The sequence below is a fragment of the Rhodamnia argentea genome, chromosome 9 (assembly GCF_020921035.1).
Source record: "Rhodamnia argentea isolate NSW1041297 chromosome 9, ASM2092103v1, whole genome shotgun sequence".
NCBI lineage: Eukaryota > Viridiplantae > Streptophyta > Magnoliopsida > Myrtales > Myrtaceae > Rhodamnia > Rhodamnia argentea.
In genome coordinates, this window is record NC_063158.1 from 23,120,554 (window position 1) to 23,134,022 (window position 13,469).

At 38.0% G+C, this 13,469-nt stretch overlaps 2 protein-coding genes across 2 annotated transcripts in view; one reads left to right on the plus strand and one right to left on the minus strand.

The window, feature by feature from the left end:
• LOC115739662 (equilibrative nucleotide transporter 3-like) overlaps positions 1–13,469 on the minus strand; it is a 469,706-nt gene that overhangs the window by 30,586 nt on the left and 425,651 nt on the right. The window lies entirely within an intron of this gene.
• On the plus strand, positions 4,782–11,148 carry LOC115739675 (S-linalool synthase-like). The gene is made up of 12 exons (XM_048285721.1): positions 4,782–5,110; positions 5,657–5,849; positions 6,465–6,691; positions 7,661–7,787; positions 7,876–7,991; positions 8,075–8,301; positions 8,383–8,498; positions 8,777–8,875; positions 8,959–9,174; positions 9,260–9,389; positions 9,464–9,709; positions 10,528–11,148. Exons 1-12 carry the CDS (start codon positions 4,903–4,905, stop codon positions 11,023–11,025), a joined length of 2,403 nt encoding a protein of 800 aa, XP_048141678.1. The 5' UTR covers positions 4,782–4,902; the 3' UTR covers positions 11,026–11,148.

The window sequence follows — 13,469 nt, forward strand, 5'->3', positions numbered from 1 at the left end:
AGAAAAAAAAAAAAAAAAAAAAGGAGGTTAGATGCAAGGTATACTTAGGTGCGATCAGTCAAGAATATGCACAATCCATGGAGACATACGCACAATCTCATAATATAGAGAATCAATAGAACTAACTTAATTATCTTTGACACATGTGATTAAGATTGAAATTTGTTAGCCATCTTTACCCAAACTTATGACTGCACTATTGATATTTGTGATTTACGACCCGGAATTAGAAACTTGTTACGTGTGACTTTTGTCGAGATAAAAGCTTTCAGAGTTACAGAACTGATTTCGTTTTCATGCAGAGTTTCCCGTCTTAAGTCTCCTTTTCGGTGCTAAGAGGTACTCGTACAACTCATGTAAGCACCATGAAAGTCAATGGTATGTGAATTCTAGGTCCACCATTGTCGGCGATTCCGCTGCATTTGATAAATAGAATCATGAGAGCATCTCGCCATTGCTGCAATTGTTTCGACAGTGTCCCACCAAAATCTAAGAAATCGGCCGTCGTTTCGTCGTTTAGTATCAATTATTTCCATATAGAGATAGCGACACAAGTAGTCCCTACATTTTGGTCTAACGTATATTGTAGTATCTAGACTTATAATTTGTTCAATATGATTCTTAAACTTTAGCACAAGGTGCAATATGATCTATGAACTTTAAGTTTGTTAAATATGGTCCAGAGCTGTTGGTATGTGTTCACATTAGTCCTTGAATTATATAAAATCGCTCAATTGGCAACATCAAACATTTACATTCAATTCAAAGACTAAATTAAATATGTACTAAAAGTACATGAACCACATGGCACATTCGGCAACAGTTCATGGACCATATTGATCAAATTAAGAATTTAGAGATCTCATTACACATTAAGCTAAAATTCAAATACTATTCATGTTAATTTTCCATTCCACAAGTACTACGCATGGACGGAGTATCCGTCGACTGAGGTAATTCTGAACCTTAAATTACGTCAAAGTAGGCCCACTTGGGCCAGAGCTTCAATTTGGATGCAAAAGCTCACCGTACACTCTGGGGTTCTTGTCCTTCCGAAAAAGGCCCGCCCAACCCCCTTTTTTTGCAGGGACTTTTCTGAGGCCGCTATCTTCCCGTCTCTCTCCCTTTCTCGGAAAAATTATCAACAAAATCTTAAAGTTATTATATTTATATCAATTTTTTAAAAAATTTTTTTTTACCAATTGAATTTTAAACCTTTTGCAATTATTTCAATTCAATCCATTTGGCCTATCGACGTTAACATGGCAAATTTTTAATAGGATTAATACCACGAAAAACCTCAAACCGATACACATGTGATAAATTTATCCAAATTATTTTTTTGACCATCACAAACCCTAAACTGATCCACTTTTAATAAATTTACCTCAAACTGGTACATCTATGATGACAAATTTGCCCTCTGTTAGCTTTTGTTAAATTTTATCTTCAAATTGTTGAGTTGGATAACACTTAGCAATTGCCGGATATACACGTTTGGGGGTTTTACCCTCTATTTTTCATAGGTGTATTAATTTGAGGCTTTTTGTGGTATTAATCCAATTTAATAAAAATTAACATATGATAAATTTATCACATGTGTACCACTTTGGAGTTTTTGATAGTCAAAATAATTAGCTTGGTGTAAATTTGTCATAAATATACCAATTTGAAATTTTTGGTGGTCAAAAAAATTATTTAAGGTAAATTTATCACAGATGTGGCAATTTGAAGTTTTTTGTGGTCAAAATAATAATGTTGAGTAAATTTATCATAAGTGTACCGGTTAGGGTTCTTTGTGGTAGTAACTCTTTTTAATAATATTTTGTAAACTTTTAATTATTTAGAATTTTTAATGATTTCTTTTGTCCTTTCCTTTTCTTTTTTTTTTTTGTTAGGGGTGACAGGAAGCCGCTGGCCACCGGGCAAGGGCTCGCGACCCTTGTCTAGTAGTTAGTGCGAGCCCTTGCCCAGCCTCGATGATGGGCGGGGGCATCTTTTTTAAGACTTCTTCGTTGATTTCATGGACGACCCCGTTGACTTCCTCCACGTGGAGAGTTTTGTCTCGATGAGCTTAGAAGTTCAAACGCGAGCGCCTTAGAAGAATCTACTATTCCGAATCTCGCTTGCTCCAACTCTAGTGCTTTCTCCATTTAGTCAAGCGAGGCTCCTTTCTCGCTTTAGCAATCAATTTATCTAAAAGTAATGTTGTGATTTTTTTGCAGGTCTTCTCTTCTGATCTAGAGTTAGATTTGGATTTAGATACTCTTCTATTCATATCTCAAAATAGATTTGGGATTTACATGACATTTTCTATGTTTTTTTAAACTTTCGGTGTTGTTGTTGTCTTTATACGGTGATGGTACTAGGGACGTCAAATCTAGGCGCACATTGTCTTTAGGCAAAGCTGTAACTATCGAAGCGAGAAATTTTGGCGTATGCTCATCTATGATGTTGCAAAATTCAGTAATGGGCCGCCAGTTGTGTTTTGATGTTATGATAGACCTATCTTTGTGTAATGAGCGAGTCTCTACAGACTATACCAAGTTAATTTATCTATCAAATTTACTTGATTTGTTTAACTTGCATATTTATCTTGAAGTTGTGTACTTCTCTTTCAAGTAAAATGAAAATTTTCCTTTTGATAAAAGAAAATTGGATGCAAACTTTAATTTGAAGTACTCATTCAGTGATGAGATTTAAGAATATTTCGACATGTCGCACAAAACGTCTGCGACCAAATCGTTTGGAAATTCACGAAATGTGAGGTGGTCAACAACTAAACATATGTTTCCAACTTAAACTATCATGTGATGTCTGACAAAAAAAAAAAAAATCTATCATGTGATGGGAGTATCCATGCGTACTAAGCTACTTCTGGCGTACTAAAATAAGAGATAGCGCTTAGACAAAAATTGCGGGGACCGTAACTTGTCCAGGATCATAAGTTATGAAGTGCTAGAATCACGACACGTAAATTTCCATCACTTAGTGTCCTTTTATTTGAATATTTGCTGGTCCTACCACTCCAGAAATCCTTGGAACAGCCTTACCTCCTCGCGAAACATTAATGATTTGGAAAACGTTATCTCTAAAATAATCACTTTTACTAATTAGAAAAATCAATCAATAGAATATATCTCATAATTGATAATAGTTTATGTTTAAACATTTTTGTCGTTAAAGAAATATTCTTTTTTTTGTTAAAAAAGAAAATATATTTCATTCACTGATTTTTGAAGGCGATGTGAGAAATCACTTTTGGACCTAGGCAAGATATATGAAACTACTTTGGAAAATTGATTTATATAAGGTACATCACCAGAACACGGTCACCAAAACAACATAATTTATACATATCAGTGCCGAAACCTCACTTGTGTAATGATTTTTCCGCCGCCATTGCACAATATAAGAGTGCTTCACAACATACATGAAATTAGCAACTAATTAGTGAATCATATTCAAACAAAGTAGATCATAATCAAGCATAACTAATATTTTGGCATGACCTTGTAAGGTCTTGTTACTTTTATATTGTGCATAGCTGTGCTTTAATTTTATTACCATCATGTGGAAGAACGATGTGGCTTATTTGGGTGTGCTTGTTTCGCGAAAAATGAAAGATTTGAAAAAAAGAAATTTAGAAAATGATCTTTTGTATCACTTGATATATTTTTTAGAATAAGCTCACACTAATTCATCAATTTGGAATCCAATTTGGGATTTTCCTTGAGAGGTATCGGGAAGGAATTGGAATGTAATAATATCGATTTATACGGATACGTAAGAAAATGTTTTTCATTGATTCAAAGATTGTACCTATGGGATATGTGCAACCTTTATATATATACTACTTTTATAAGCAAACACATTTAGATAAAGAAAGTGTTCTAAATAGATATTTTGAATAAAAAAAACTAAAAAAGCAAAAATACCTCTTCCTTTGAAAGGGTTTTATATTTTTATCATCAGCAACAATTATGCCTATATATTTCATAAATGATGTCTTTTTCTTGTTTATTTATTTTTGTAAGTGTTACAACGATTATTTTTAAGAAATTTTTTTTTAATAACCAAAGCGCCCCTTAGTTTATCAGAGATTATAGGCAAAATCCTAGAAACCCGTCTCTCTACCCCTCCAATGATAGGTGCGACAGACAGCAATAATGGAGGTTACCTGCAGGACAACAAGGTGCAGTGCTAATGGATACCTGACTTTGGATTTGAGGAAAGAGTTGGCCTAACACGAAAATAGGGTTTGTTGGATCGATTTTTCTAGAGCAATTAACTTATACAGTCAACTCGTAATTTAATAGTTTAAATTTTTGAGTGAAAATTTATTTTTAGATATCTTCTATGCCTAAGTAGATCTATGTTAATTGGTTCAAATTAAATTCTTTCTTAGTAATCTCCCTTGTAACAAAGCCGTAACAATTTTGGGGTCCTGTCTTGCACTTCCCAAACAAACTCTATCATCAATTCCATTCCAATACTTCCTAGGTCTCACACGTTATTCAAGTGCTACCTCAGAGTACAATTTTTTCTTTTCCTCTTCAGGACAAGAAAAATCCCTGTTTGTTTGGAGCCTCAAATACTTGTCGGACCTAGGTCAGAGATGGCATGCAACAAACCTTAGTTCTATGCTCACGACTCACGTTTCTGACACGACAGGTTCTAGAAGGAACTGGCTCAAGATCATGCATAAATAGACCTTAGATGGTTCATGCAATCTCCCATTCGAAGAAGCAAAGCCAAATTCTTCCCACCCATAACTTCATGGAGTCCCAACAGCCCTCGATTCAATCTCTCGTCAATACGATCAAGAGACAGGCACTCCTCCATGACAAGGGCTCGCACTCGTTCCTTTCGTCTTCACCATACGACACAGCATGGTTGGCGATGATTCCCGATCCTCGCCGACACGATGATCCCATGTTTGAGGGATGTCTGAATTGGGTGCTCCACGATCAGAATGAAGAAGGGTTTTGGGGAGATTATGATAACAACGGGCATGAAATGTCCGACGGAGTGGAGTGCCTTGCTTCAACCCTTGTTTGCATGGTCGCGCTCAAAAAGTGGCATGTTGGTTCCGCTTTGATAGAGAAAGGTACAGTGTGCTTCACCTTCGAATAAACGTTGAAATATGACCATCACATATCATTTTTCTTCAAGAGATAGATAAAATATCCCAACACAGTGGCATCTTAATACCCTTCAAACAGGAAAAACAAATTCTAAGGAATCCAAAAAATAGCTACTCTGGGGTTTACCCATCCGCAAGAGAGTTTATAAACAAGTGCAGATCCTTGTTATCTTTCTCTATACTTTCAACATAGTTTTTCTTCCTTCTAGGATAGGATATTCTTTAGTGAGTAGACTACTTTTGTGATCACTCCACTAAACTCCCTATTTAACTTTCCATCAGGTGACTCTGTTCACTTTTCAACCCATGGTTTTCTAGTCAAAACAAAGTCAATCCATGGTCAACGAAAGTCGAACTTAAGTCAACACGACCATGAAATCTCTAATATTAAGAAATCAAGTAACTGTTATATTTGTTTCCTTATTGAATTGCAACAGTTCCCATAGTTCCTCACAGACTCTTCTCCAATACTTACGCATTTTTCTGGATTTTGTTTTTTTCACATTTCAGGATTAAATTTCATCCATGAAAATGCGGAGTTGCTTCTTACAAGAAACAAGGATGGAAAGTTTCCTCGTCGGGTCGCTATCGTCTTGCCTGGAATGGTTGATTTGGCACGTGCTGCTGGTTTGGAGATCGTATTCCCCAAGAGCACAGAACGTGCCATTGCTGATTTATTCAGCGATCGACAACGGGTTCTCGAAGCGTAATTCTAATACTTCCCTTTTTCTATTGGTCGAAAATTATGCCATGCTTTTCTTTTTCGGCAAAGCCCCAAAATCTCCAAATTTGTATCCATGTAACACATTTATCCTAAATCCGTACCAGTGTAACACATTTATAGTAATTTTTTTTATTGTGACATCAAAAATTCTAAATTTATATTCGCGTGACACATTTACCTAAAAATTGGAGGTAATTGTGTCACAAACTTACAAGTTTGGTATTTTTAGTGTTACAAAAAAAAAAATTTGAAGTGAATGTCTCGCAATGGATACAGTTTTGGATTTTTGGTGTCACAAAAAAAAATTCAAGGAAATATCTCACACGAATATAAGTTTGAAGTTTTTGGTATCACAAAAAATAAAGTAGAATAAAGATTTCACAGTGAATATAGTTTAGGATTCATGATGTTTTTTTTTTTTTCCTTTTTTTGTTTTGTAAAAAGTTGAAGAATAGTCAGAGCCTGAAATAATAAAAGTTAAATTATGAATGACAAGTTCGACCAAAAAACAAATTTCTGAATGACAAGTACCCCCAACTATGTTTCTTCCACCTGAGATGCAATCATAACTTTTTTAGGGTTTTGGCCTTTTTGCAGGGAAGAACTTGCGGACCAGAACCAATATTACCCGTTGTTATCGTATCTTGAGGCATTGCCTCCGACATACAAAGTCGGCCATGAAAGCATATTGAAGCATCTGGACGGCGACGGCTCTTTGTTTCAATCACCCTCTGCAACATCGGGTGCTTACCTGGCCACCGGGAACGAAGAATGCTTGGCTTATCTTCAATCTCTTGCTTCAAATTGTGCTTCTAATGGCGGTGAGTGAACCCTACGGTTCAAAAGACTTTTAGATGTTTTTGAAGTATGACGATCTTGTATCCATGACTAGTTCGTTTCACGAAAATAATATATTCTCATTTTTTTTTTAAAGAGAAAGAAATAATCATAGCAATTGATGGGTGGTGATTAATTTGAGTTGACGAAAACGTCATATATCGGGATCATTTAAATTTGGTCATTTTTACATTAGGTGTCACCGAAAAAAAAAATGAGAATGCGTCAGCTTCTGGATTGTGATTCATTTGACTTCATGTAACTATCATATATCGGGATCACTGGAATAATTTATATGAGGTGTCACAAAGAAAAAGAATGCGTCAACTTCTGTTCAATTTTTTTGCTTCTTTTGGCTAAACTTTTGCGGCCTCTTCTATGGCCTCCAGCTGGAAGCCAGCTGCACACATAGGAACAGAAACTTTAAAAAATTTCAGCAAATATGGGCCATATACGCAGAGCCGAAGATATTGATAATTCGATTAGCAAAACCTTTCACATCCTTGTGAAGGGACTTCAGGTGGAAACCAAATCATGCTTTTTGATTAACTAGGCTGTGTTTGGCATGAGACAAGACTTCAAATGCTAGATGACTGGAACCTAAACAGAATTCAAATCACGCTTTCACTTAAGATTTTACAATAGTTGGTAATGATCCCATAAAATCTCACATGCTATCAAAGTAGGAGGTCCCGAGTTCGAATCTTTTCAAGCTCCTATTTGCCTCTCAAACAAAATATTTCAACGCATGATACTAGGCAAAAAGATTGAACTAAGCGTGTGGGGAGTGCCAGAGTTACTAAATATTAAATCACTTTAGAAAAGTTGGCAGTGATCCCACAAAACCTCACATATCAGTCTATGTTTGAAAATTAATTTACCAAATTTATTTATTTATCTTTTACACCATTCTTAACCCTTGAATATCTTTTGGCTTTTCTTTATGATTAAAGCAGTTCCATCTCTCTATCTCGTGGATGAAGAGCTTCCAAAACTCTCCATGGTTCATCAACTGGTGAGATTGGGGTTGACCGAGTACTTTGACCGGGAGAAGGATGAAATTTTGGCACAAATCTATCGGTTGGTAAAAGTTCCCTAGGAAAAAAAAAAAAAAAAGACAGAGAGACATCTCTAATTAATTTAAGCCTACTAACATTTGCTTTTTCAGGAACTACAAGCATGAAAAACCTATCGCGAAATCAATTCATTTGATCGCCGCCGAGCTATACAAAGATTGCTTGGAATTCTGGCTTTTGCGCATGCATGGTTATAGTGTATCACCATGTACGAGTTGCAAACTTTATAAGTTCCTCAATCAGTTCCTTGGGGTCTGTTGTGGATGATATTTTGTATTCTGCATTTTGCAGCAAGCATTTGTTGGTTCCTAGATCGTGAAGAAGTCCGAGATCGCGTCGAAAAGCATTATGAACACTTCTCGAGCGTGCTTCTCTACGTTTATAGAGCCAGCAATCTTATGCTGCCTGGTGAACGTCAACTCGAGGAAGCGAGAGCTTTCTCGAAGAAGTTTCTCGAGAAAATCGCTTTCGGAGGAACGAGAGATGAAAGCATCGTCTCGTCGAGTCATCGCAGAATGGTTAGCGTAAATATTCGAAACTTCCTTTCGTTCTTTAAAACGAGTTATGATATATGTTAACACTTTGAAATATCCATGTAGATTGAGCACGAACTGGGTCTTCCGTGGATGGCTCGCCTAGACCACCTGGAACATAGGACGTGGTTGGAGGAAAGAGATGCTTGTGTACTATGGATGGGAAAATTTTCTTGCCATAGGTATTAATGTCTAAAAAAGAAAGTAATTAAGAGTGATCGGTTCCCGGTCCGATCCGGTCCGGTCCCACCCTGGAATTAGGAACTGGCCCAAATGGTCTTGGGATCGGACAAACCATAACCGGTTCCAATTTTTCGGAATCGAAAATTGAACCAAACCGGCTGATCCGACTAGTTCTTGGTTTGATCGGTCCATTATGCTCTACCATAAAAATTATAATCTTGTTTTTTACTATGCTATAACATGCAATTAAGTTTTTGCTTTTCTTTGGATTCATTAGGTCATCTTTGATTCATAATCAAGATATAGTGCAACTTGCTCTGCAGAACTTTGTATTGAGACAATCTGTTTACAGGATGGAACTTGATGTAGTCAAAAGGTATGCATGCAAAAAGTACAATGATTGATTGTAAATTAGCAAGTACGTATTCCTATTGACTCTTAAGCAATGGATGAGTTCAGGTGGTCGGGAGCAACCGGACTTAGCAAGATGGGGTTCGGTCGAGAGAAGACAACGTACGCTTATTTCGCTGTCGCCGCTTCAGTTTATCTGCCTTGCAACTCCGATGTGCGAGTGCTGGTCGCCAAGAGCGCGATCATACTAACCGTCGCCGACGACTTTTTCGACATGGAAGGTTCACTAGAGGATCTGGAAAAGCTTACCGATGCGGTTCAAAGGTATACTTATTGTCGCCGACTGCTTTTTCATCGATTAGTTACCCTTAAAATCGCCTCTTTCTTTGGGCGACGGACATTATATTAGGTGGGACGGTGAAGGATTGAGCGGGCACGCCAAGACCATATTCGAAGCCCTCGACGATCTTGTCACCAACTTCCGAGCTAAATGCTTCCAACAATCGGGGAAGGACGTCAAGGAAAATCTTCGACGCATGGTACGTCTCATGATCCTATATTATACTTCTCTTTCTTCATCTCTGCTAAGAATACCGTCTGTTTGGTTTGACAGTGGGGGGAGACATTCCAGTCATGGCTGACGGAGGCGAAGTGGAGCAGAAGCGGAGGCGCGCCACCGACATACGAGTACCTCGACGTGGGCATGGTGTCGGTTGGAGCACACACCACAGTCCTTCCATCTTTGTGCCTCACAAGCCCCGCGACCGCATTGCATCAGCTGTGGCCCGATCCCTGCCATCCCATCACTCGGTTGCTCATGGTCATCACTCGGTTGCTCAATGACATCCAAAGCTACCGGGTAAAGTTTTGATGAACTCTCATATTTTGCATTCCTTTTTACTTATGGGGTACATCCCGAATCCTTCGAGTATGCATCTAAAAGTAGGATGAATTACTAGCAAACATGATAGGACTAGGTTTAGTTCCGACGGGCTCGATGCTCCACTACACGGTTTGCCTCCGTAGAGCCTCCTTGTCCTTCCCGCCCGTCATCGCTGTTGGCCAGCCTAGAAGCTCTAGCACGATCCCCCTCCATCTCTCTCCATCAGTCGCGACTCGGATCCGGGCTTGGGATGTTGGATTCGACACTCCGAGCCCAGATCCAGCATCGCTGCCTTCGGGCAACTCGAATCTGAGGTCACCTAAGGCCGGCAATGCCATTCATAGTCCTCGCGAGGTCCTGATCCGGATTGGGCTGTACTTTTTAGATCCAGGATGATGTTGAGTCTTTTTTTAACTTTTACTACCAAAGTGCCGACACAAAGGTAATCCGTTGAATGAATAATTCATTCATGTTTGACTATTAAACAACTAATGTTCCATTATTGAACATCTAATCTATCGTCGGTAAATGTCATCATTTTCTTTAGAGTTTCGTGAAAGTTTATTGTGTCCAAATAAAAGAGAATACTTGGAGGATCTAAGTTTGAAAAATACCTTGCTGTTTATAATCGATCTGATGTGTATGAAGATCTCAAGATGCTTTTTTCAATTATTTGGAATTAGAAGATACCAATTTTTTGTCATAAAAGAATTCAACTACAATGACAGGTCTGTAATGTTATAACAGCAACACAAATTCTTACCAATTTCCTATTTGTCTCTCTCTAATCACAGAAAGAAGAAAAGGAAGGGAAATTGAACTTTGTGCTACTCTACCTAAAGGAAAACCCCAAAGCCAACATTGAGGACTCCATCAAATTTGTGCAATTGCTGATCAACCAGAAGAAGAAAGAGTTCCTCCAACACGTCCTCGACGAGCACTCCGACTTGCCGGGACCGAGCAGGATGCTGCACCTCTCGTGCTTGAAAGTGTTCTACATGTTCTTCAACTCCTCCAACCACTACGACTCAGACACGGACATGCTACACGACATCCACAAGGCACTCGTCATCCCGCCGCTGGTCCCCAAATTGAAGCCCCTTAGGCATTTGCCGGAGACACCAGGACCGAAGCCATGGGAGTTTGCAACCAAGAACTGGTCTGGCCAATTCAGCCTCGATTGTTTCCCAAGGAAGAGCTTTATCGGGCATCGAACGTCTTCCTACAGTAGTCCGGCGAAGAGATGGGAGAAGATGTACAAGCCATCTAGTTTTAGGTTATGCTTCGCCTAGTTATAGCGATGGCATATATTTGGTTACTATAATTGTTACAGTTGTTGCAATTATAGGTTATTAATGGCTCAACATTAGTGAGACATCTCTTCGGTTCACATGCAGTAGTTATGACTTTTCGAATCATGTCCTAATTGTTGCGATTATGGGTTAATGATTCAATGTGACTATGTGTTCTGTTGCAGTTTCTAACTTTAATATTGTTGTTATTAAGGGCTAATGGCTCAACAAATGTGAGCATAACCAACATAACTTTCTCAAGTTCATGTCCTTTAAGTTTTTGCATATGTTTTTCTTGTCTATAAATGGACGTGTCTTTTTAGTTCAAAGATAAGAACTCCTTCAAGTACTCTTCAAGTTTTCTCAATAGTCATGCTTTAGATGTGCTCATTCCGAGAGGTGTTTGGTGCTAATGCAAATGGGACTAAGTCATGTTTGTGCGGTCATAATACAAACAGGTTCGAGGTGTAACATCTTGCGAGACATAGTTCGAGAGACTGTTTAGCATTGTTAGTGAAAACTAATCACTTTAAAACGATTCGGTTAACCATACATTACCTCTCAATCAATTCTTTGTGAGTTTATATCTAGCAAGTTGATTTGTTTTGTAACTTTTATTTGTAAAGATTATACAAATGTTAGCTTGATTATCATCATCATCATCATCATCATCTAAGAGTTATTATCTTTTTTCATATTTTCTAGTTTCAACAAATAGTATCGGGTTATGTAAATTACATTATCCAACAATAGTCATAATCCAATTGTATAGATTTCTCCACCTATATTTCTTTTAAGAAATTGTAAAGCATAAACCAATAATGAAACAAGTGTGTAAGGGTAGACTACCCAACCCAAGTAGCTTAGAAAGAAGTTGTAAAGTCAATACAGAAACACTAACGAATCTTGTAATTAAATCAGCGCATGAGAACAAAAAACCAGAGAAATCGGACAAGAACAGTAAAGAACAATCAAAATTTACGTGGTTCGATCCGATATCTGCACCTACTCCAAAAGAAGAACTCAAGAAAAATAATTATCGATAAATGAAAAAAGTATCAATTGTTCATGCTGAGAAATAGAATAGACTTTCAACCAAAAAAGAATAGAATTCATCAAAGGTAATCTTTTTGTTGAACAAAATTACGGTGAGTTTTCCTTTGTGCACCATAGCCTATATCCCTTCATCCCATATGCATAACTCAAGAATATGCAAATTCTTGCCCCAAGCTTTAGCACGACATTACTCACACAAGGATAAGCAAGAAGGAACACTCAATTCGGTGTAATCAACAATAATGATGATCGGTTTCAAGGTGAGTCGGTTCCTACCCTGGAACCTAAAATCTACCCGGTCGGGATCAATTCCTAATTTTTGGAAACAAATACCAATCATTTGACCTAAAGCCGCATCGGGTTGGACCAGCCGATTCGATTCGATTCTAGAGCCAACCTGGGAATGGAAAGTTTTTTTCATTTTATTTTATTCATAAATAAATAATTGTTTGCAAATTATTCCTACTAAATAGTTAGACTAGTAGGTATAATATTTAAAAGATTATTCTTTTTCGCAATATGAGTGGGTGGAACATCACGAACTCGCTGAAGGTGGACCAAGTATTTTAGGGGTACTCTCTTTGTCAACTTGCATATATTTCACAAACGAAAGACAAAAAACTTAGGTAGAGCTTTTGTTATTGGACTGGTAGCACTCGCAAATGGCTAAGTTTGTGGTTCTGACTTCTATGCTGATGATCCCCACAATTCTAATACAATAACGTATCGAGGATAGTAATTTGCCAAGATCGGGGATTCGCTAAAGTAGTGAGTGTCGCGACCCTCTCCGTCGGTCCGGATCGTTTAGGTTCCGCGGCGGGCGAGTAGGGTTAACGAGCCGATCCCCCCCTTTTATATATATTTTTATGTTTTATGGGATCGCGGGTCTCTCCCAAGACCCATTACTCGAATCGCGATGTCGGGTAAAATTTTTCAAATATCGGAATTGACCTTGTGTGGTCGGGTGGCATGTGCGATGTGTACATGCAATTTTGGAGTCGCCACCGATCGATTTATTGGAAGGTACGATCGGAAAACCTTACCGAGCGGTCGGGAGAAACCGTTCGGTTCCGCGAAAACCCGAGATTTTGGGTTCGGGGACTTGGTTACGCCAAATTTCATATTTGACGCCCTTTCGGTTACCGATGTTGATTGTTTTTCTAACCTAAGAATTCATACAGATGTAATATCGGGTGAGGTAGGCCCTAACAATTCTAAGTTTTCATGCAAATGGGAATTTTCTATCCTAATCAATCACAATCGGAAAAATTAACGCGCAATCAAAATCATTACAAGCAATCAAATCAATCAAATCAAGGTTTGGTATGTCTAAAAATGGCCCTATTGGCCCATACAAAAATCAATTTTGGGTGTCGGGGTGATTTGGC